Raw genomic sequence first — 24,341 nt, forward strand, 5'->3', positions numbered from 1 at the left:
AGAGTCTGATACTTAACTGACTGAGCCACCCAAGCACTCCTGTTTCTTGGTTTTAAACTTTGAGATTTTAATTTTTGATTAATTTGATTTCGAAAATTTGATTAATTTCAAGGCCAACAGAAGGGCTAGAAACTAATTCCCACCTCAGAACCTTGTTAGTAATTTATGTTTATTTAAAAAAATGCAAACTTGACTTTGTTGTCCCACATGAAAAAGAGGAAGAAGTATATTTTTAGTCTTCTTCACTTGGAAGCAGTAAAACTGTTTTTCTTCATGAGTGATAAGTAATCATGAGGAAAACCAATACGGAGTGAAGTCCAAGAGCTTTTCTTTCCCTTCCAGACCTGTGATCTAAAACTAAAATATCTGCCTCAATAGATTTGCTATTGCCCAATACCAGTCTTGTTTAGACTGAATATGGAATATTTGGGATGAAATGCAACAGCACGTAAAACAGAATATAGAAATATTCCAAGTTCATTCTGGAACTTTAGTAGAAATGGACTAAAAGATGGTTCTGATTAGTAACTGTATCAGTGAAACAAATTTATATTATGGACAGTGAAATGCTACTAGCTACTTAAAAGGTAATGACTTAGTTCCTAGGGCTTTGTATTGGGGCAGGAAAAAGGTAGTTGCTGAATGTTTTAATCCTAGTTTGATCACTTTTGGAATTCCACTGGTGTTAGAAGAATGCTGCACGGCAGAGGCTATAAACTGGTGGTCTGTCTGAGCTCTAGACTTTTGGGTGATTGGGGTGCTATAGTTTTTAAACCAATATTTAAAAACTAGAATAGCCAGAAGGAAGTCTCTATTTATGGATTCTTAAAAAATTGCTCTGGGTGGTTCTACATCCCTTCATGGAACAAAACAGCTGCCTAAATTAGTCTTCACCATAACACTAGATTTCCTATGTATCCCTAATGTTAAACTACTGATTTGCTAGAACCTTAAAAAACTTCTTTTCCTCTCAATTTATGTGATAGGGTGTATCTTTACACTCTTCACCATGTAACGACTACTTAAATATGGATACAATTAAATCTTTATAACCTTGCCCAGCTTTAAAAAAAAGAAAAAAGGAAAGGAAAGGAAAGAAACCAACACAGAATGAACAAAGCTGAATTTCAGGGCCTACAAAAGGGCTAGAAACAAACTAATTCCCACCCCAGAACCCTGGAAAGGCTCAGTACTAGAAGCCTAGGTCCCACAAAAAGCTGGGCTGAGAAACAGGCTGAAAACCAGGGGACTAGTTGACTATCTGTGGTGCAGCCAGGAACTCACCACCATAACAAACCACCTCCTCACTCACTACAAAAAAAAAAAAAAAAAAAAAAAAAAGAAGTGTAGTTTGTGGATAAGTTGAAACAAAGAGGTCCCAGCCCCAGAGACATCAAAAATATCTTCACGGGGCACCTGGGTGGCTCAGTTGGTTGGGAGTCCGACTTCAGCTCAGGTCGTGATCTCACACTCCATGAGTTCAAACACCGCGTCGGGCTCTGCACTGACAGCTCGGAGCCTGGAGCAAGCTTCAGATTCTGTGTCTCCCTCTATCTCTGCCCCTCCCCTGCTCATGCTCTATCTCTCTCTGTCTCAAAGATAAATAAAAACATTAAAAATTTAAAAAAAATTAAAAAAAAAAAAAAGAAAAGAAAAATATCTTCACGGCAAAGGAAGGAGTCCTGTCTTCCATTTTCAAAGAGGTAGATTAATAAGTGAAAGTATTGAAAGGTAAACTTCCAACTCCCTTTTCTTGTGCGATAGCTTTAAAACAACAAAAACAAAAGTATTGGCAACAAGGCATATACCCCTCAGACAGAAAACTGAAGAATTCTTGACAAGAAAAGTGAATGGCTTCAGAAAAGAAACCTACCGATAGTGACATCTGGGGTCCCCTCCAAACAAAATGTGTGGGTGTCTATCTAATCACTCCAAAGTAAAGTCAAACCAAACTAGTTGACAAGCCTTACTCATACACACTTTTGTTTTTGCTTTTAGTTGTAAGTGATTCATTCTTAAATGTGAACCAAAAATAAGGTTCACTAACCATTTGAAGAAAGCTTCCATATGAAAGGAACTAAAAGAAAAAGGAACTTGAATAAAACAGCAAATGTAAGAAGCAAAGGAAAATAAAAAGAGCAAAAAACCCTCCAAAAACAAAACCAAAACCAAAACCAAACAAAAAACCCTGCAATTAACGCCCTCACAGAAATAGGACAAGCTACTGCATCCATGAGACAATATAAAGTTGCCATACAGTTCCATCCAGTTCTCCCACTGCCGCTCTGGCGGCGCAGCATTGCAAAGGCTCCGTCTGGCTCACCCAGGCCCTGGCACCAATCCCAAAGGAAGGCCAGCTCTGCTGAAGGGCTGGAGTCAGGGAGCCCAGGAGATCCAGGAGACTGTCAGCTAAACCTGCAGTGGAAATGAAGCTGAAAGGGCAGGAATGCATAAATCTTCACACAACAAAGTGCACAAAGGGAAAGGGTGAGAAAAAGGGAAAATGGTTAACCAAGAAACTAAAGACAGTTTTCTACTAAACAGAGAAACTAAGAATGAAGAAAGTCTGGCCTCTGATGAAGCAGGAGAGAAAGAGGCCAAGTCTGATTAATATCAGATAACCAGTCCTATCAGGGGTCCCTGTCTCCCTTCTTATACAATCCAGAGGAATATTTTTATCAACTATTTTGTAAATGTAAGTGTTTTTAATAGCTCTGGAAATGTCTTTAGGAAAGGAATCCCCCACTTCATCCCATTTTTAAAGCGTAAATGACTTTTTTAAGGTAAAATCATTTGCTTGCTTATTTCTTGGTACAACCAGAAAACAGTGAGATTTATAAATGTACAATGCTTTGATTATTTTAAGTGTCTGCTTAACATTCCACAGATGGTAGTTTTTATATCCTTTATACAAAGCACATTAGATGGCAATTTGGAGTCACACTTGTACATTTACTATGCCTTGATCATTAAAAAAAAAATTTTTTTTTAATGTTTGTTTATTTTTGAGAGAGAGAGAGACAGAGTGCAAATGGGGGAGAGGCAGAGAGAGGGAAAACAGAATCTGAAGCAGGATCCAGGCTCTGAGCTGTCAGCACAGAGTCCCAACCCGGGACTCGAACTCAGACTGTGAGATCATGACCTGAGCTGGAGTTGGACGTTTAACCGACTAAGCCACCTAGCTGCCCCTACTATGCCTTGGCCATTTTAACTCTCTTCCCATGATGTTTTTAGTAGAATTGTTTTCTGTAGAATACTCCTTGATCTAGGCTCTCTTCCTGTCAGAACTGGTTGCACTATGAAACATCTTTGAGTAGTGCTGGTCCAGTTTTCCTAGTAACTTTATTACGGTGCTGTGAAAGACTGAAAATGTATGGAGTGGGTCTTATGATGTAATAACATCAACATTTGAAGATACTGACAATTGATATTCTTTTAAGGAAAATTTACCTTCAAATTTTAAGCTTAGAAAATAATCACAACTACCTGGCTCTTCAGATATTCAGTACCAAGATTCAGATCTTAAGAACTGTGTACAAATTGAAATGTCTGAGTACTGATCCTCAAAACAAACACCATAATTTCAATTATGAAAGAACAAGTTGCTATAAAAGAGGGGAGAAGTTCCTAAAATTAAAAATAAGACAGCAAAAATGAAAAAAAGAGTTGAAGAAACAATACAACAGCAGCAGGAGCCGGGGTATTTACTATTTGCCACAACTGTACTACTTGCTCTGGGCCATGCTTTATATGCATTAACACATTTAAGTCTCCCAGTAATCCTCTCAAGTATAAACATTAACCCCATCTGACAAGTGGAAAAACTGGCATAGCAAGATTAAATGATATGCTCAAGCAACTGGTAAGGGCTGAAGACAGATCCAAAAAATTTTTTTTAACATTTATCCATTTCGGAGAGACCGAGCATGAGTGGGGGAACAGCAGAGAGAGAGGGAGACACAGAATCCGAAGCAGGCTCCAGGCTCTGAGCTGTCAGCATAGACCCCGACGTGGGACTCAAACCCACAAACTGTGAGATCATGACCTGAGCTGAAGTTGGACACTTAACCGACTGAGCCACCCAGGTGCCCCTGTGAAGACAGATCTAAATCAGGAAATATCCCTGAAAACAGACAAAGTAAAAAAAAAAAAGGAAACTGAAAATTCCTCTGATGTAACTGTACAGAAAACAGGGTTTTAGAATTTATTGGAGATACTAAGAAAAGTATGTGTACCAGTGTCCTAATTGGGTAATAGAACATTAATTAATGCAAAGAGAATACAATTTAACAAGAAGATTAAGGGGGGAAGAAAGATGGGAATGTGAGGTGCCAAATGAAAACTAAAATTTCTTCATCCATAATGGTAAGTCAAAAATATCTAATACCAGAAATGAAAGCTGGAAACATTACTACTGATTTTGCAGAAATAAAATGGATTCTAAGTGAGTACTATGAATAAGTGCATGCCAACAAACTGGGCAACCCGAATGAAATGGGCAAATTTCTAGAGCCATACAACCCTATCAACAATGACTCATGAAGAAGAGAAAATCTGAATAGATCTATAATAAGAATGAAACATTAATCAACACCTCTCTCAAAAAAAAAAAAAAAAAAAAAAAAAAAAAGGCCCTGGACCAGTCCAGGTGAATTCTAGCAAACATTTAAAGGAGAATTAATGACAATTCTTCTCAAATTCTTCCAAAAAAAATGAAGAGGAAGGAACACTCCCAAATTTATTCTATGAGGTTAGCATTACCTGACATCTGAGTCAGACACACATTACTACAGCCCAGTATCCCTTATGAATATCAGTGCAAAATTCCTCAACAAAATACTAGCAAATTGGTATCAGCAGCTTGTTAAAAATATTATATACCATGACCAAATGGGATTTATTCCTGGAATGCAAGGATAGTTTGACACATAAAAATTAATCAGTTAAATATACCACATTAACAGAATGAAAGGGGGAAAAAAAAAACCCAAGATCATTTCAATTAATAGAGAAAAATTATTTCCCAAAACTCAACACTCCATGATAAAAACATTTAGCAAAGCAGGAATAGAAAGAAACTAACTTGGGGCACCTGGGTTGCTCAGTTGGTTAAACATCCCCAACTCTTAATTCCGGCTCAGGTCATGATCTCATGGTTCTTGAGATCGAGCTCTGCACCAGGCTCTGCACTGACAATGAGGAGCCTGCTTGGGATTCTCTTTCCTTCTCTCTGCCCCTTCCCTGCTCATGCGCTCTCTCTCTCTCTCTCTCAAAATGAAGGAATAAACATTAAAAAAAAAAAAAAAAAAGAAAACAACTATCTTGACATAATAAAGGTCATACATGAAAAAACCCACAACTAGTATCCTATTCTACGACGAAACACTGAAAACTTTTCCTCTAAGATCAGGAAGATAAGGATGCCCTCTTTTGCCACTTCTACTAAACACTGTATCAGAAATTCTGGCCAGAGCAGTTAGGCTAGAAAGATAAATACAAGATTACACACACACACAGAAAACTGAATATCCCTCTCTCTCTCTCCCTCTCTCTCTCACAAACTCTCATAACTAATGAACAATTCATCAAAGTTGCAGGATACAAAAAGAACACATAATAATCAGTTGCATTTCTATACACTAAGAACAATGATAAAAGGAAATTAAGAAAACAATTCCAAAAATAACAAAATGCTTAAAAATAAAGTTACCCAAAGGAAGTAAAAGACTTCCTGAAAACTACAGAACAGAGCTGAAAGAAATTAAATACATAAATAAATGGGAGACATACTATGTTTATGTATTGGAAGATTTCAAATTTTTAAGATGCCAATATTACCCAAAGCCATCTAGATTCAATGTAATCCCTAGGGATTCAAATCCCAACAATGTTTTTTATAGAAATGGAAAAATACACCGTAACTTTTATATGGAATGTCAAGGGACCCAAATAGCTAAACCAATCTTGAAAAATTAGAACAATGTTCAATGTTTCACACTTCCTAATTTCAAAAGTTACTACAAAGCTACAGTAATCAAATCTGTGTGGTAGTGGGATAAAAACAAACATACAGACCAGTGGAACAGAACAGAGAGCTCAGAACCTTGAAGATACTATGCTACAACTAAGCCAGACACAAAAAGACAAGTTCTATAAAATTCCATTTACACAAAATAGAAAAAGTAGTCAAATTCATAGAATGGTGGCTGCCAGGGGCTGGGAAGAGGGGGAAGAAGGGGAGTTGCTGTTTAGTGGATACAGAGGTTTAGTTTTACAAAACAAAAAAGCTGTGGAGATCCACTGCACAACAATGTGAATAAACTTAACATTACTGTGTATATTTAAAAATGGTTAAGATGGTAAAAAAAAAAAGCCCAGAAATAAATCCATGCATATATGTCAAATGATTTTCAAAAAGGATGCCGGATGCTAAGACCACTCAATGGGGCAAGGACAGTTTTTTCAACAAACGGTGCCAAGAAAACTGAATATCCACATGCAAAAGAATGAAGTTGGCCCCTTTTGTTATTCCATAGACAAATGGGTTACAAACCTAAACGTAAGAGCCAAAAACTATAAAACTCGTAGAAGAAAATATAGGAGAAAAGCATGACATTGGATTTGGCAATTATTTCATGGATATGACACTAAAAGCACAGGTAACAAAAGAAAAAAATGGATAAACTGAACTTTGTCAAAACTAAAAACCTTTTTGCATCAAAGGACACTACCAAGAGAGTGAAAACAGGGACGCTGGGGTGGCTCAGTTGGTTAAATGTCTGACCCTTGATTTCAGCTCAGGTCACAATCTAATGGCTGTGAGATTGAGCCCCGTGATGAGATCTGCCCTGTGTATGGAGCCTGCTTAAGATTCTCTCTCTGCCCCTCCCCTGGTAGGGTGCATGTCAAGCTCTCAAAAAATCAAACAAACAACAAAAAAAGGAAGATAATTCTTTTTTTTTTTTTTTTAAAGTAAGCTCCACACCCAAGGTGGGGCTTGAACTCACGACCCTAACATTAAGAGTTGCATGCTCTACTGACTCAGTCAGGCACCCCCCAAAAGGAAGAAAATTCTGATACATACCACAACATGGATGAGCCTTGAGAAGATTATGCTAAATGAAATAAGCCTATTAAAACTTACAGATATTATATGATTCCACTTATATGAGGTACCTAGAGTAGTCAAATTCATAGAGAATATGGTGGTTGCTGGGGGAAAGGGGAGGAGGGAATGGCAGTTAGTGTTTAAGGGGTATAGCTTCAGTTTGGGAAGATGAAAAAGTTCTGGAGATGGATGATGGTGATAGCTGCAGAATAATGTGAATGTGAATTTAGTGTCACAGAACTGGACACAAAAATGGTTATAATGGTAAATTTCATATTTTACTACAAAAAACCCCAAAAAACAAAAAACCCTCCTTCCTCAAAAAAGGACGATGTCTAACACTGAGTTAAAAAACAAAAACAAAAACAAAAACAAAAAAACAAAAAAAAAACCAGAGTAAGGATATTTTTAGAAATAAGGAGTTAAATAACAGAAAAAAATGAATTTAGAGAGGGAGACTTGGGGATAAGGAGGGGGTAGGGATGGTTCAGGAGCTTGCGGTTTCCTATTTCAAACCAAACACAGTACTGGTCAACTTTTAAATCTATGTATATGTACTACACTTTGACAAGAAAATTAAAACTTAACTGTCCAGTTTTTAAGAGGGCAGAATAACAGAATTTAATGTAATGAGTTGGTCTTTTCAGGACACTGGAAACCTGAAACCTGAGCAATGACTTTGCTTTTTCCCACTTGAGTATGTAGCTCTGCCAATACAGAGAGCTTTGTTCAAGAACTGGGAGAGCCCTATGTTTTTAAACATCCCCTTGCACGGATGTGCTGTTTTCTCCAATGGTGATGCAAGCCCTGATGATAAAAAGAGTAATGGGATCATAAGATTTTAGCTATTTTCTCAGTGGTGACAGGACCTTCCTATTCGAAGAGCATCTGATGATTGAGAGGCCCTTAGACAGCCCAGGGCCCAGGAAAAGGCCTTGCCAAGATCTGTGAAGCCACCTCACTTCCGCTGTGTAAACATACACTCAACTTACAGTTTGGGTGCATGAATGGTCTCTTTCTACCAGTAAGTAACTCAAAGTGCTTCAACAAGTTAACTCCTAAATTTCTCTGACTCAAAACATAGAGTTTAAAACTGTCTTTCTTTCATTTAGGCAATATGAAGAAACACTGAGTCTGTGTGTTTTATATTTCCAGCTATAGAGGGAAATCTTTAAAAAAAATTCATTTATTTCATATATGAAAAGCAAAACTAATGCTACTATTAGATATGATTCAATCTCCCACTGCTATAGTTACAATTCTCTATCAAGTTTCATAGTCAACTCCACAGCACACAGATTTTGCAGGAGGTTGAATTTTGCCATGCTTCTGACACTGACCATGGGAAAAAAAATCATAAATTTTGTTGAATTGTTTAAATAAGAGCATTACAATTAAAACTTAGAAAATGGGGGTATAAAGACAATTTTCCATAACCTAGAAAACTAAAAATACTATTAACAGTTAAGGTATTTAAAAAAAAATTTTTTTTTTTAACATTTATTCGTTTTTGAGAGACAGAGAGAGACAGAGCATGAGCGGGGAAGGGGCAGAGAGAGGGAGACACAAAATCCAAGGCAGGCTCCAGGCTCTGAGCCGTCAGCACAGAGCCCGACGTGGGGCTCGAACTCACAAACTGCAAGATCATGACCTGAGCTGAAGTCAGTCACTCAACCGACTGAGCCACCCAGGTGCCCCAACATTTAAGGTATTTTAAAAAATGAACTTAATGGATAGTGATTAAAGGCCTGGATTCTGATGTCACTCACATATGAGTTTGAAACCTGACAAAGAAATCTGTCTATTTCTCAGTTTCCTCTTATTTAAATTGGGGAAAATAATACTTTCCTGGTAGTGTTAATGGAAATATTAAATGAAATGATAAACTGAGCATAATACCTGGCACATGGTATTACATAGTACATGCTATATAGCTATAAACATTTAGTATAAATACTTTACAAACTGGAATCAAACTATATATACAATTTTTTTTAAAACATAGTTTACTATACATGTGAATCATGCTTTAGTATTTTGGAAAGTATGTAATTCTAATTAATAAGTGAAAACGATCACAAATTCCTTTATTTATTTATTTATTTTTTAGCATTTATTTATTTTTGAGAGGAAGAGAGAGAGAGAGACAGAGCATGAGAAGGGGAGGGGCAGAAAGAGAGGGGGACACAGAATCTGAAGCAGGTTCCAGGCTCTGGGCTGTCAGCACAGAGGCCGATGTGGGGCTCGAAGTCTTGAGTCCTGAGATCATGACCTGAGCCGATGTCAGATGCTTAACTGACTGAGCCACCCAGGTGCCCTTTGGTTTTATCTTGCAAAATACTTCCTAATTTTGGCAGTGGCATCTGGTTGCTTATGTACTGTTTCTTAAAAACAGTTTTACTGAGATATAATTCACCTACCAAATAATCTACACAGGTGAAGTATACAATTAAGCGGTTTTTAGTATATTCGCAGATATATGCAACTATCACCACAGTCAATTTTAGAACATTTTATTACCTCAGAAAGAAACCTCTTTAGGTATCACCCGCATAACGCAGCCCTAACCAACCACAAGTCTACTTTCCATCTCTGTAGACTTCCCGTTTCTGGACATATTAATGGAATAATGCAATATGTGGTCTTTTGTGACTGGCTTCTTCACTTAGTATGATGTTGTCAAGGGTCACTCATGTTGTTAGCATATGTCAGTATCTCATTCCTTTTTTATGGTTGACTAATATTCTACTATATGTATATACCACATTTTGTTAACTATTTGTCAGTTGGTGGACATTGGCTGTTTCTACCTTTTGGCTATTTTTAATAATGCTGCTATAGATGCTTGTGTACAAGTTTTTGTGTGGACATACGTTTTTGTTTCTTTTGGGTATATACTTGACCCTTGAACAACACAGGTTTGAACTACATGGTTCACTGATGCACAGATTTTTTTTCCCATAAATTCTTTGGGAAATTTTTTATATATTTGTGACAATTTAAAAAAAACTCATACATGAGGCACCTGGGTGGCTCACTCAGTTGGTTAAGCATCTGACTCTTGATCTTGGCTCAGGTCATGACCTCACAGTTCAGGAGTTCGAGCCCTGCATCAGGCTTTGCACTGACAGTGCATAACCTGCTTGGGATTCTCTCTCTCTCCTCCCTCTCTGCCCCTTCCCTGCTCACACCCTCTCTCTCTTAAAAAATAAACTTGAAAAAAAAAACACAAAAACTTGCACATGAAATGCATAGCCTAGAAATACTGAGAAAAAGAAAAAGCTAGGTACTACTGTAAGAATATAGTATGTAACGCATACAACATAAAAAATATATTAATCAATTTTTCATGTTGTTGGTAAGGCTTCTGGCCAACAGTAGGCTATAGTTTAAATTCTGGGGAGTCAAAGTTATAAACAGATTTTTAGTTGTATGGTGGTTGGCACCCCAACCCCTGTTCAAGGGGTTCAACTATATACCTAGGAATGGAATTGCTGAGTTATATGGTAAGTGTGTTTAACTTTTTGAGGAACTGCCAGACTGTTTTCCAAAATGGCTACACCATTTTACATTCCCACCAGCAATATAGGAGGTTTCCAATTATTCCATATCCTCACCAACACCTGTTATCTGACTTATCCATTCTAGTGGATGCAAAATGTTATCTCTTTAGGGTTTTACTTAGAGTGGAAATTAGTGAAACAGAGAATACATAAACAATTGAGAAAAATCAATGAAACCAAAAGGTGATTCTTTGAAAAGATCAACAAATGAATCTTTAGCTAGACTGACCAAGAAAAAGATTAAAATTACTACAATCAGAAATGAAGAGAATTGCTACTGAACTTACAGAAATAAAAATGATTTTAAAGGAATACTGTAAACAATTGTATGCTAACATATTAGATAACTTAGATGAAATGAACAAATTCTCAAAAAGACAAACTATTGAAATGGACTTGAGTAGAAATAGACAGTATGAATAGACCTATAATAAGTGAAAAAGACCGAACTAGTAACCAAAAAACTACCTGCAAAGAAAAGCCCAAGTCCAGACAGCTTCATTGCTGAGTTCTACCAGACATTTAAAAAAGAATCAAAACTAATTCTTCATAGACAATTCCAAAAGACACAGAAGTCACAGAGTCTGCACGTGGCAGGGTCAGGATTCAAATCTAGCCATCTGATTCTAGAGTCTACAGTCTTGACAACTATATTAAACTGTCTCTCTGAATAACTGAGTAAATTTGAGATTATAAGCCATCAAGTTGTTACTTTGTATTCTCCAACTTTCGTAGTTAACCTTGGTATTTGTGACTTATCTGGTCTATAGAGAAAAAGGTGATCTACGGACTTGACAGAATCATTTACATGACTGACAATGTTGCTGTATTGCATTTACGGAGCAAAAGCATGGCACCTACTAAAGCTCTTTATACGTTTTTATTTCAATGACTTCTCACAACAATCCCATGAGATAGACAGGTTATTATTATTCCCATTTTCTATTTGAGGAAACTGAGGAACAAGGCAGTCACCCAGAGACCAAATGGAAAGGCCCGAATTTAAATCCCAGTCTGTCTGGTCCCTGCAGATCCTCTTTCCTACTATGGAAAGCCTGTCCTTTCCTATGTACTCCTCTAGCATGGCCTGTCTCATGCCTGACCCCCATGACACAGGGCCCTTGTAAGTAGACAACCCCCGCTTATTTATTCACCTGTGTGCCCTCTCGGGCCCACAGGCAGAGAAGGGGTGTGCTCCCTCATTGTCTACTGATCGTATAAACAACTATCCAAAAGTGACTGTTAATAACTCAATTTAGATACTTCACTCCCACTCAATTACTACTTAGTACTGAAATGATGGAACTGTAGGCTCTCTTACTGTTTTAGAACATCTAATATTATAGATAGTTATTATATGTAGTTTAAAGTTATTAAGCTCAAAATTTCAAAGAACAAAATACACATACTTATCCACTAAACTAACTGCAAAGAAATCTAGGGAATATTTTAAATAAGATTGCTTTTGTGCTCCAAAGGAAGAATGCCTTCTATTATTTTGGAAGTGTCCTAAAAATGCACTTTTTTTGCCATGGGAAATAATAGTTGCACTAATATATGAAATTCCATTTCCTTAAGGAAATAATATCTGACAGAAAATTTTAGCTAGCAAAGTTTTTGATCACATACACTATTGGTTACTATAGATTACTACTGTAAATTCCTATACTAATCTCTTCCCCTGAAGAATTAATGATTCTCCTAGTAATCCATACATCAGTCTCCAAAACAGCTGGAAACTGTATCAAATGCAAAATAACCCTAACTATTTGAAAAACCAATATAATGATTTCCAGGCTAATTATTCCTACTACAAACTAAAGCAACAAATAAACACAGGCATTTTAAACCTAATACTTCCACAGCTCTAATAACCCTTTCAAAAATATAATATTAAAAAATTTATGAAATCTATCTGTTTTCATCTTCAGTGAATATTAATCATTATTTACTGGGGGAATATGGCCCTTAAAGTTAATGGTTGATCCAAAATTTAGAAAATCTGCTCACCATTTTTATTGGTTTAAACTGGAATGTGTGTACTTAATCTTTTTAAATTCTTTCTTTAAATGCTCATTGTTTGGTAAATTTGTATTTTTGCCTTAGAGATATGAATATTGGTTCAAAAGTACAAATCTGAATCCTTCTAATAGTTCCTGGTTACAGTATGATGCATGATTTACTGAAGGAACTCTGGAAGAAGTGAAATAGAACTAGATCCAGTGTAGCCTTGGCCAATCGCTTCTGTCGTTGAGCCTTGGTTTCCTCACCTATGAAATGGGAATAATGATCATACCAACTTTAAACAGTTGTTGCATGGACTAAAGCCCTTGCATAGGCCTGGTCCAGAGTGAAAAGATTTGGCCCAACTTTTCTCCTTTACACCTCAAGTTGCCCGAACATACCAGCTATTTCATGTCACTGTCCTGACGTGATACAGGTTTCTGACTTAGGATGCCCTCCCCAGTATCAGCTGCAGAGTTCTTCATCCCACTTCTTTGGGTCTGATAAATGTTTACATGTTATTCAACACCCCCTCCAGGATCACCTTCCTCACATGGAGTTACACTTCTCACCCTGATTTTCAATTACTCCTTCACTAGGCTCTGAGACTGCTATAGGAGGACCAATGGCTCATTTACCTCCAGATTTCTCAGCACTTCCCCAAATCCCTAGCACATGGTAGTTGGTCAATAATGACTGCAAATTGCACTGAACTGGGCTTTCTACCATATCACAGTATTAACAAAGTATCAAGTATGCAAGAAACTAAGACAGAGGCTTGGAGTTAAAACTACAATCACAAGTTTGATTAACTACTGGATTCTTTTCGTTTCTGGTTTAAGGTAAGCTTTTTTTTTTTTTTTTAAGTGTATTCATTTATTTTGAGAGAGAAAGAGAGAGACAGCACAAGCAGGGGAAGGGCAGAGAGAGAGAATCCCAAGCAGGCTCTGCACTGACAGTGCAGAGCCTGACACAGGGCTTGAATTCACAAACCGCGAGATCATGATCTAAGCCACAATCAAGAGATGGACACTTAACTGAGTCACCCAGGCACCCCTTAAGGTAAACTTTTTAAAAGTCACCTTATTGTATGCAGCTAGGCCACCCTCCTCATGTAAAGAAATGTTAGGAGTAAATGTTCTTGTCGTCTTTTTTTTCTTCCATGGCAGCATCCTGCTTTGGATTTGGACTTCATGCTGACTTCATTGGGACGGTTTTCAAACAACAGAGGACACGGATGTACTTTTCCTTTCAAAAGCAAGGGTGCCAGCTATTGTGCTAGCCCCTGTCACTCACCTCAGCCACCTGCTGGGTCCCCACTCTGTGCTGAACCAGCCCCTCCATATTTGTAGCCATGGTGAAGCAAGATCATTAGAGAACCTGTTTGGAAAGATGCAGCAACTTCTATCAGGTGGGGAGAAACCAGGCTACTTGAAAAATATCAGAAATCAAAACTCATCTTTGGTAGTGTCTTGTGCAGATTCTACCCTCTTTAGAAGACACAGTTACTAGGCTAAGCATATCTGGATATGCTGCACCAGCTTCTTCAATTACAGGTACCAAAATCAATTAGCAGAAACATTTCAATTTGGAAACAAGACTTCCCCTGGAATTATCAAGACCCTTGGGTTGTAACAGCTTGGTTCACCTCTCAGGGAGGTGGGAATCACACCTTTTTGGATAGCTCCCAGTCACATTATGCTGAAAAAGAAGGTGGCTATCTGAGAAAGGTGTGAGATCAACCTTAGATACAGAGCACTAGATTGCTATCATCAACTATACTTCTGTTACCAGTGGCAATGTGAGGAGCAAAACCCTGCCCAGGTGCTAACACACCTCACAGGTTGAAAGGCAAACACCAGCACTAGCAAAGAAGTAAGGAGACTACATTACTAAAGTGGGCTAATAACATGGTACCCATAAATACATCAATTTATGTTTTAAAGTCCTCATTAAATTAGAAAATGAGATATTTCAGCTTTTTATTAATAGAAAAAATAGTGCCCTCATTTGTAAAAATTGAGGAAAAGCATCTATAGACCAAATAGTGTGCTGGTCTCCTGGGTCAGGATCACTTGAATGCAAAGCACTATTAATGAAACAGCCCCCACCCCCTCCCCCCACCTGGTGTCTTTAGGTCTTTAGGTCTAAAGACACAGCTCCCCTAAATAGTCCCTAAACCCCATTCCAATAAGTCTTCCACAAGAGTTCAGGATAAAGAGATCCACTTTGGATCTAATTCCTGGACAAATCAGAAAGACTTTATTATTGAATGCACAGGTCTCATGGTGAATAGGAGAAAAAAAGCTCTTGTGTAATTTTTATATAATTTATTTCCAGCAATACATATAAAAACTATATAGAACCACATGAAGTGTGTTATATACACAAATGCATACACAGTCCATTTGCTTGGCCCTCCCTCAATCATAAACTGGACAATGCAATTTTATAAAACACTTTCCAGTAGTTCTTAACTAAAGTATTTCAAGCACTGATCTCTTTGAAACTTTTTTACTCTCTGGTAACTTTCCATATTATTCTATCTACTATTAAATACCCACATCTATTATCATTAATTCTTTCAGATTATTTTATTGCCAAAATGGCAATGAGAAAGAAATGGAGGCATGAAACTGTGACTGACAAACATAAAAGAACTGGCCCCTGCCTCCAAAGAGTCAAAATCCTGTGAGAGCACATACTGTACCACCTGCTACAATGATACCAGGTCACCAGTGTCAGTGATTCAGAAGAACACTCTGGTCTTTTTTCCCAGTTATTGTTTGGTTCCAACTAACAGGAAAGGAAGAAAAATGCATCACTTCACGGGTACCAGAAAATCTACTGACTATTATTAAAAACACAATTATTGGGGCACCTGGGTGGCTCAAGAGGTTTAAGCTTTTGACTTCTGCTCAGGTCATGATCTCAGGTTCCTAAGTTGAGCCCTTCATCAGGCTGTTTCCTGTCAGTGTAGATCCTAGAGCCTGCTTTTAGATCCTCTGTCCCCCTCCTCTCTCTTTGCCCCTGCCCTGCTTGCGGGCTCTCTCTCCTTCTCAAAAACAAAAACAAAAACAAAACCCCACAATTATTGCATGTGAAAAGTCTAGAGTTCTAATCTTTCTTCTCAAAACAGTAAATAAGAACTCTCTAAGGAATCAAATGGATAAATAACCAATAGGTATTTTATATTAAGAAATAAAATCCAAACATGCAGATGTAACTATTAATTTAATCACTTTTGGGATTGTTAGAATTTCTGTTGCTGTTATTGATGCAGTTTGATACAAGAAATATATGAATTTGAATATTACAGAAATATTGTTAGGGAAATATTATTGAGCAGTATAGAAATAAAAAATACTAGAAAGGTTTAACTTTCTATTGGGTTTCCCTAAAAGAGGTAGGTTGATCCTTTAAGTTTTGAGCTGAAGTAGATTTTATAGATGACTGCCTGATGGAGACTTTGTAACTCAGAAAACTTTCTGTAATGACTCAACTTTAACATTAAATTTGCAGGACCAATTAGTCTCAGATAAGGCTGGGGGAGAGGGAGCTGTCCCAAGATACTGCTAATGACCAGTGATTATAGATATTAGGTCATAGAGAAGTAGTAGTTAACCTGTTTAGCTTAGAAAAAGTAAATATTCTGGATATTCTAAATATTAAACTAAACATCTCCTACCCTGTGGCATGTTTGTTTACTTTCTTTATGCTGTCTTTTGATGAATGCAAGTTCCTAAATTTAATAAGGTTTAATTTATCAATATTTATTTTACAGGTTGTACTTTTATGTTTTATTTATGAAAATCCTGTCCTACCCTAGGCTCATAAGTATAACTTTATGTATTTCTTATAAATGTTTAGGAGTTTTGTCTCTGTCCCTCACATATAAGTCCTCAATCTACATGAAATGGATTCTTGAGCTTGGTGAGAAGGATCCAATTAATTTTCTTCCTGTGCGGATAGTCAATTTTCCAGCACCATTTTTGAACAATCTTTTTCCCTACTAATCTGTAATGCCACCTCTGCCATATCTCAGGCTACCCTATACATGTGGCTATAATTCTAAGTTCTCCATTCTGTTCCACTACTGTTCTACTATCTTTCTCCACATGCCACTACCATTATCTTATTACTGCAGCTTTCTGAGAAGTCTTGCTCTCTGTTAGGGCAAGTGTCCCCTATCTTGCCGTCTTCTCCCACACATCAACTTCCTAGATCATCTCAAGCACTCAAAACCAGAGCAGCAACCTTTCTTTACACATTTGGAATTCTTACAATTCTTGATCTCACTGTTGGTTTTCTTCCTCCAAAACAATGTCAGGCATCATCAAACAGCAGCTTTCCAAGCTGCTTAAAAATGAACAAGGACGAAAGTGCACCTTCTGGAAAAACAAGCAGAGACAAAGAGTGGGAGAGAGAAAATGAAAGAGAAACTATGAAAAGCAAGGGCTTTCTTTAAAAAAAAATTTTTTTTTTAAACGTTTATTTATTTTTGAGACAGAGAGAGAGCATGAATGGGGGAGGGTCAGAGAGAGGGAGACACAGAATCTGAAACAGGCTCCAGGCTCTGAGCTGTCAGCACAGAGCCCGACGCGGGGCTCGAACTCACGGACCGCAAGATCATGACCTGAGCCGAAGTCGGCCGCTTAACCGACTGAGCCACCCAGGCGCCCCGCAAGGGCTTTCAATAAAAATTTAAATTCACTAAGAACAGGTAAGTGAAAAGGTTATTTCAGAAAAATATTTTCCATTTCATCATTTTTGAAAATATGTTGTAACAAACCATAGCCTATCCTCACATATAAGTAAGAAAGATACAGAGGCTTCTTTCTCCAGGATATCACAATGTTAAGAAGTAAAACAAAATCCTCAGGCAATGTCAAGAAGTGAGAGAAAACATTAAATCAGGTGTACCCCAGATAATATCAGGGGGTAAGACTCTCACCTGAGAGCTTTTCTCACTGCTACCTCAGCCATAGGCAGTCCTAGAGACAGAAAGATCACAGTGAGAAGGAAGGGTAGAGAGTTTTGGAAAGGGTACTGGGCAAGGGTCATCAGTTAGGGGTGTCTCCCTAGAATGAGAAGCTCCAGGAAAACAGTCAGTTGTGTCTACATGTAGTTTAAAAAACCATACTCACTAGCACAATATAAATTTGCATTTGATCTGGAAAAAAAAGAACAATTTATTGTTTTGATACCACAAATCAAAGTATCAACAACCTTCTTGGCTGGTGCAGCGCACAGTAAACGTGGTAATACTCATAGTAAGTAACACTTATTGAGTGGTTACTATACTCCAGGCACTGCAATAACCACTGCGGACAAAACATTAAAGTAGCTCTTTGTACAGGAACCTGAGGTCTACAAAGGGTGGAGCCCAACCCGCTCAAGTCCCTAACCCTTGAAGATTGCCCACATGCACAATAATGCTTCTGAAAAAAGAATCTGATCAGTTGCCAAAAGAGCTATAAGAGCAAGTATCTCTAGTAAAAAAAAAAAAGCTGCTACAGTAAATTTTTCTATGTTGGTTTTAAATTAGTCAAATGCAAGACCATCAACCTTTGAAAGCAACTGCTCTGAACTGGCAATGGAATAATTGCTGAAGATTAATAATAAGAACAATAAGAAGAATAAGAAGAAAAAGAGGAAGAGGAGGAGGAGGAGCAGTCCTTGCCCCCGAAGAACTTAAGCAGGAAACTGTAATAGCTCTGCAATTTAAATGCTACAATGGATGTCCAAAGGAAAAACCATCTCCCTCTGCCTATGGGAGCCAATGACAGTTTTAAAGGAGAAGGAGCTAGTTAAACTGGGTCTTGAGTGAAGAATGGAAATTTAGCAAGGAAAGAATGGGGTGACAGGGGGAGAGTTCTAAGCAGAAGGGACGGCTCATACAAACTGGCAGGTATGAAGGAGAATGGCATATTCAAGGAACAGCAGGCAATCTGGTGGGAAACTGCTGGAGAGATCAGGGGAGGCGAAAGGCTGACACTGCAGACGACAGAGAACTACCAGAGGTTTGTCAGAGAAATGAAGTGATCACATCTGGATTTTCGAAAGAACAAAAACAAACAAAAAAAACAACCGAAAAACCTTTGAGCAACAGTGTGGAGAGATGATGGAAAAGGAGAGGCTGTACATGGAAGGGAAGTTAGAAAGTGGTGGCAGCAAGGCCAGGGATGAAGGTAGAGTCTCTTAAACTTAACTTGAACTACAGAGTTTTTCTTGTATAGCACATAAATGACAACAGGGCACAATATATAAAAATTGATACAGACCCCAGAATGATGAAGTAAAACTATTATTGGTTGGTCTTATGTGATGTTAGGTTTTACAACATGAATCTTTTCAAATACAAGTAGATCAATATAACTTTTAACAATAAAAAAGCAAAGAACACAACAGTGACTTTGAATCAACTATTCTAGGCTCACAAAAAGCGTACAGCTGACCAAATTTTGCAACCAGGATTTCTTTAGTCAAGCAGGGCTACAGACCCCAGAGTAGTGAAAGCTGGTCTCTGACTGGGAACACCTGAATCCCCAAGTCAGCCAGTGACCAGGATAGACCTGCTATGCTCCCCACAGGGGAAGGCTTAGGAGTGTCTCAAATAACAATAAACAAGTCCTGGGACAAGGAAATTGTCCTCACTGACAGGAATGAGTGAGTTGCCTTCCCCATTACAATCAACTGATTTATACCATCCGTATTTATGTACTGCATGGCCCATAATTATATAACATTCAAAATATCTAGTCTTGGTATCTTCCCACTGAAGCAAATATATCAGGTTTTTGAGGCTCTGATACTAAGCTGATCTCTCTGATACCCTACTGCATGGTTATTGGGAAGATTGAAGATTAGATCTTACACATGTATGTCAAGAGCCTAACACTGAGGCTGGCATACAGTAAACATGCAATACATGGTAGCTACCGTTGCTATAAGGAGATGGTGACGCTTTTACTTTCTCAAAGAAACTTGAAAACAAAAATTCAAATTGTATAATGCAATATATAACTAGGAACAGCTCTTTCATTTTGACATAAGATCCACATGAAATGTGTATAAATATGTAATGTATACACACAAATAAAATATGCTCACGTAGCATTTGTAATTTATTCTGTTAAATTATACAACTGGGCAAAATGAAAGGCCTGAATTAGGATAAATCTCACAAATATTTAAAAACAAGCTAATAACTATTTGCAAAATACTTCTGGGTATAGAACTTTTTTTTTAAGTTTATTTATTTTGAGAAAGAGAGAGAGCAAGAGTGTGCACACACACGTGGAGGAGGAACAGAGAGAGAGGGAAAGAGAGAGAATCCCAAGCAGGCTCCACGCTGTCGGCACAGAGTCTGATATGGACCTAGAACTCATGAACCATGAGATCATGACCTGAGCAGAAATCAAGAGTCAGACGCTTAACCAACTGAGCAACCCAGGTGCCCCTAGAACTTCTTGATAGGTACAAGGTACTCAGTTTAAGTTTATTATGCTGTGATTGTCAGAAGTCTTTTTATACTCATGGGAAAATAAAAATTGAAGAATCTGGATTGCCTGAGAACTAAAAAATAAGAAATACATATCTGAAGACCTGAAATCCTAGATCAAGCCTTACAATCAGGAAATAGAAATCAAGTGGCAAATTGAGCATAATATAAATGTTCATCAACAGAAAAGATGCTCACAGAGATGTCTCGGGTTCAGATATACATCTTTTTATCAGAAACCCTGACATTATTTAGACTCAAAGATTATTTAGCTTTGGGGTCAGATGATTTCCCACCCTCCACAGGAAACCTATTTCTTCCATATTACAGGTCTGGACTATAACAAAGGGGCAGCAATAGTGTGTGTGTGATGGGCCTGGGGAGATGAGGAGAGGAGTGAATGAATAGTGGGGAAGAGTAGTGACTGTAATCTACATGCAGTTCCTATTCTATGGGAGCAGCACTACAATCTTCTATATGGAGACTTCCCCTAAAAAACATGTACCCTAATGGGTGATTGCCTCCCTTACCAAGGGCCCAAGTGTAAGGGTGACACAGACTCTCTTCATTTTTATTAGCATGAAATATGGATGGATGGATGAATGGAAGGAAAGCAGGATAGATTTCCTGAGCATCTACCATGTCTTACATCAAACTAGGCATCATTTAATCTTTAACACACCTTCTAAGTATGAGCTCCACCAATACTGACAAAAAAAGACTCAGAATTTTAATCAACTTGTTTCAAGTCATCTGGTAAGAGACAGACCTAGGATTCTAACTCAGGCCTGTCTGTCTCTAAAATCACAACATTCTCTCTATACCACAGTGCCCTTCAAAATAGTTTCCCAGAAAACAGAAGTCGAGAGAAAGGAATTTTAAAAAGTGACAGGAGACTAGTTTATTATCTAAGGGAACATAAGCTAGACCACTTAATAACTCATTTACACAACCACTAATTCCAAAATATGTAATTTATGTTCAGTATTGCTCACAGAAATTTCTGATCTAGTCCCATCCAATTAGTAATCTGATACTTATTTTTAAAAATTGACTCTTTTCCCTCCTCAGAAAAGAAACATGTATTATAAATTTAAAGTTTTAAAAATCTGTATTGTATCGAATAAGTCAACAAATATATTCTAATTGCCAGTCTTCTCAGCCAGGGGCTGACATACTTTAGAATATGTGCTTTTAACCATGGTGAAACGTGATTTTTTAAATAATTCCAGGCTATTGGGGTGCCTGGGTGGCTCAGTTGGTTAAGCGTCTGGCTTCAGCTCAGGTCATGGTCTCACAGTCTGTGAGTTCAAGCCCCGCGTCGGGCCCTGTGCTGACAGCTCAGAGCCTGGAGCCTGCTTCAGATTCTGTGTCTCCCTCTCCCCCACTCATGCTCTGTCTCTCTCACTCTCAAAAATGAATAAATGTTAAAAAAAAAAAAAAGTTAAGAAAAAGAGTAATTCCAGGCCATTCACTTAACCAACCTAGTAAAAAGATGCATTACTGCAGAAGCAATGGAGAACGGGGAGAGAAAAAGAACGAAGATAGTACAAATGGCATTTCTGAAATGTTTTGCAAATAATAATCAGATTCACTGTTCAATAAATACTACTGGGCAAATGTACCATGAAGCCTGCTGGCATTGTATAACTTCCCAAAAGCCATCCAATCTCTGTTGTGTATCTTTCTCAGCCACCTAGAGGCAGGCAGTTATTGGAGTTTCTTGAGGCTGCATGTGTGGGCAGCCAGGTAAGATATAAATAAGGTGGTTCCCAGTAAAACCATGAAGGCTTCAAGTTTGAGGCGATTTTTCATTTTCAACCCTCTCATACCTCTGACTACTAGTCCAAACAGGAGAGAAAGCTATCTTTTTTAACACTTGGAATGAAATCTCTCTACAACAATATTAACATTTCCAGGAATTAGAATCTTTGGTTACTGTCGATAATTAAGAAAAGAAAGGTTTTACCTATAAAGACTTCTCATGAAGGCTTCTTATCATAGTGGAGGAAGTAATGTTTATCGTCCCTAAAAATCACACTTTGTCCCTGAGGTTCGCTTTCATCATTATAGACTAACTACCTGGAGTGTAGCAGTTAAAATCAGAAAGGACAGTTGAGTGTCTGAGCTAGTCTATTCCTTTCACATCTTAAACAACTCCCCTCCCACCCTTCTACTGTAAGACTCCCAGATGCGAGGGACATGAATCTGTTCATATTGTCCCCCTAACAATGCCCCCATGCCAGTGCCTTGATCTGGGCTTTCACCCTCTGTATGCATACACTCTCCCTCATCATTGTAGCTATACTAGGTGAGTTGGTCCCAGGCAGGCCTGCCTTTTGGCAACAGAGCTCCTGCTGCTTAAAAATCTCTAGCACTCAGGGCACTGAAGAGAGCATGGGAAGCAGGTGGCAGCACTGTGACAAGGGACGTGGAGAAGGAATGGCAGGATGGGAGGGAATTACAAAATGAATCTTGGCCTCTAGGCATGTTATGCTGAAGGCAGGTCAAACTATAACAAATAAAGAACATATTTTTTACAATGAGTGATAGCATGAATGTGTCTATCGGGTTAGAGATGGTATTCATACAGGGAGGGGAAAAGTCAATATTATTTAAGCTCCTCATAACCAGCAACGAAGTAAAAAGGGATGAACTAACTCTGGCTGGGGAGTTTTGCATCAAGGTGTGAGACTGGGCTTGATAAACTCTAATATGGATTCCTTCACCGATTTCCCTAAGTGGCATTGATTAAAGGGGACTGACCAATATCTGCTTTGTGAGGTGCTTTGGGACGAAAGAAGAATTTGACACATAGGTAAGAGAACTTAAAGACAAAATCCCAAATGAAAGTCCTCAATATGTCACACTCAGGCAGCTAGATACATGAGGCCAGTGGTTCAATGCTATGGTTTGAAAGAGGGCTGCTCTACAAAGGCCCACCTGCCTCGTTCTATAAGTCATTTAGATAGTAACTGGCCCCTCCCTACTCCTGACCCCAATCTCAGTGTTGGCTCCTCCCTCCCCATATTTCTTTAAAAAAAATTTTTTTTAACGTTTATTTATTTTTGAGACAGAGAGAGACAGAGCATGAATGGGGGAGGGTCAGAGAGAGGGAGACACAGAATCTGAAACAGGCTCCGGGCTCTGAGCTGTCAGCACAGGGGCCCGATGCGGGGCTCGAACTCACAGACCGCGAGATCGTGACCTGAGCCGAAGTCGGCCGCTCAACCGACTGAGCCACCCAGGCGCCCCATCCCTCCCCATATTTCAAGTGAGGAATGTATAAGCCTCTAAGAGGCTACCCACTCAAGGTTCCAGAGACAGGTGCTACACTGTCACTTGACTCCTTGGAGACAATTCTCAAACCTAATAAGTTATTAACACAGGGTTTTTCTTTTTCTATAAAGGCATGTTCAAACAAAATTTCAAGATCACCATCAATACAACTATTGAGGAAATAAATAATTTAATGATATAAAATAATAAGGAAACTATCAGTTTTTTGCTCACCCTGAGTAATTAGTTCAAGGAATCAAGAGTGCTGAACAAGTGATACCAAAAAAATCCTTGAACAGGTTAGAAAAGAAACATCCAAAAATAAACAAAGTATTAAATAAAAATGTTACTGTTGTTTTCAAACTACTGTAACATTTTATTTTAAAAATCTGTATTATATAAACAAAATGTTGTATTAACCAGACCTTTCAGTAGAAGCTTGACACATACTGCATAAAAATCTGCTTTTAACCTTGGTAAAGCAATTAAAGGGTGATTTTCAGTAATTCCATTGCATGAATCAATTTCTCTTTGGAAAGATAAATATTTAAAATTAATGGCCACAGAGACTTCAACTCTCAACTCCCTACAAACCCACTAAAGTCTTCTTTTCTGTTCTCTGATCCCCTGTGATAGAGAAATGACATTATATTTGGGCTATTTACTTATTAATGAGTTTCATACGAGCTCATTAATGTTCATGAGATTTAACTTATAACTATTAAATTATCAACTTCTTGTTTTAAAAAGATAAACACAAATCAACACCTAAGTGGGTAAAAAGGGATTAATCTGGGTTATTTTACCCATATTTACATCTCTAGGCAGTGCCGTATCTGTGAGGGACCAATTCCTAAATTCATCCAAATACCACAACAGACAT

General features: G+C 38.0%; 1 protein-coding gene across 7 annotated transcripts in view; it reads right to left on the reverse strand.

Annotated features, from left to right (window-relative positions):
• The window catches only part of NR2C2 (nuclear receptor subfamily 2 group C member 2), a 97,960-nt gene that overhangs the window by 69,987 nt on the left and 3,632 nt on the right, over positions 1-24,341 (reverse strand). For 3 of the 7 annotated variants that reach the window (XR_006214974.1, XM_042979572.1, XM_042979568.1), the window contains exon 2: positions 13,972-14,055. The exons of 1 other annotated variant lie outside the window; for it this stretch is intronic. Coding sequence is in view for 5 of the 6 variants with exons in the window: in XM_042979572.1 (XP_042835506.1) it covers positions 13,972-14,031 (60 nt within the window). In the remaining variant the exon portion in view is untranslated. Of the gene's footprint in view, positions 1-13,971; positions 14,056-15,388; positions 15,472-16,959; positions 17,067-17,629; positions 17,649-24,341 lie in introns of those variants that run through there. 3 more of the 7 variants (XM_042979571.1, XM_042979569.1, XM_042979570.1) reach the window with 3 other exon arrangements.

Source organism: Panthera tigris, chromosome A2 (genome assembly GCF_018350195.1).
Source record: "Panthera tigris isolate Pti1 chromosome A2, P.tigris_Pti1_mat1.1, whole genome shotgun sequence".
NCBI classification, from domain to species: domain Eukaryota; kingdom Metazoa; phylum Chordata; class Mammalia; order Carnivora; family Felidae; genus Panthera; species Panthera tigris.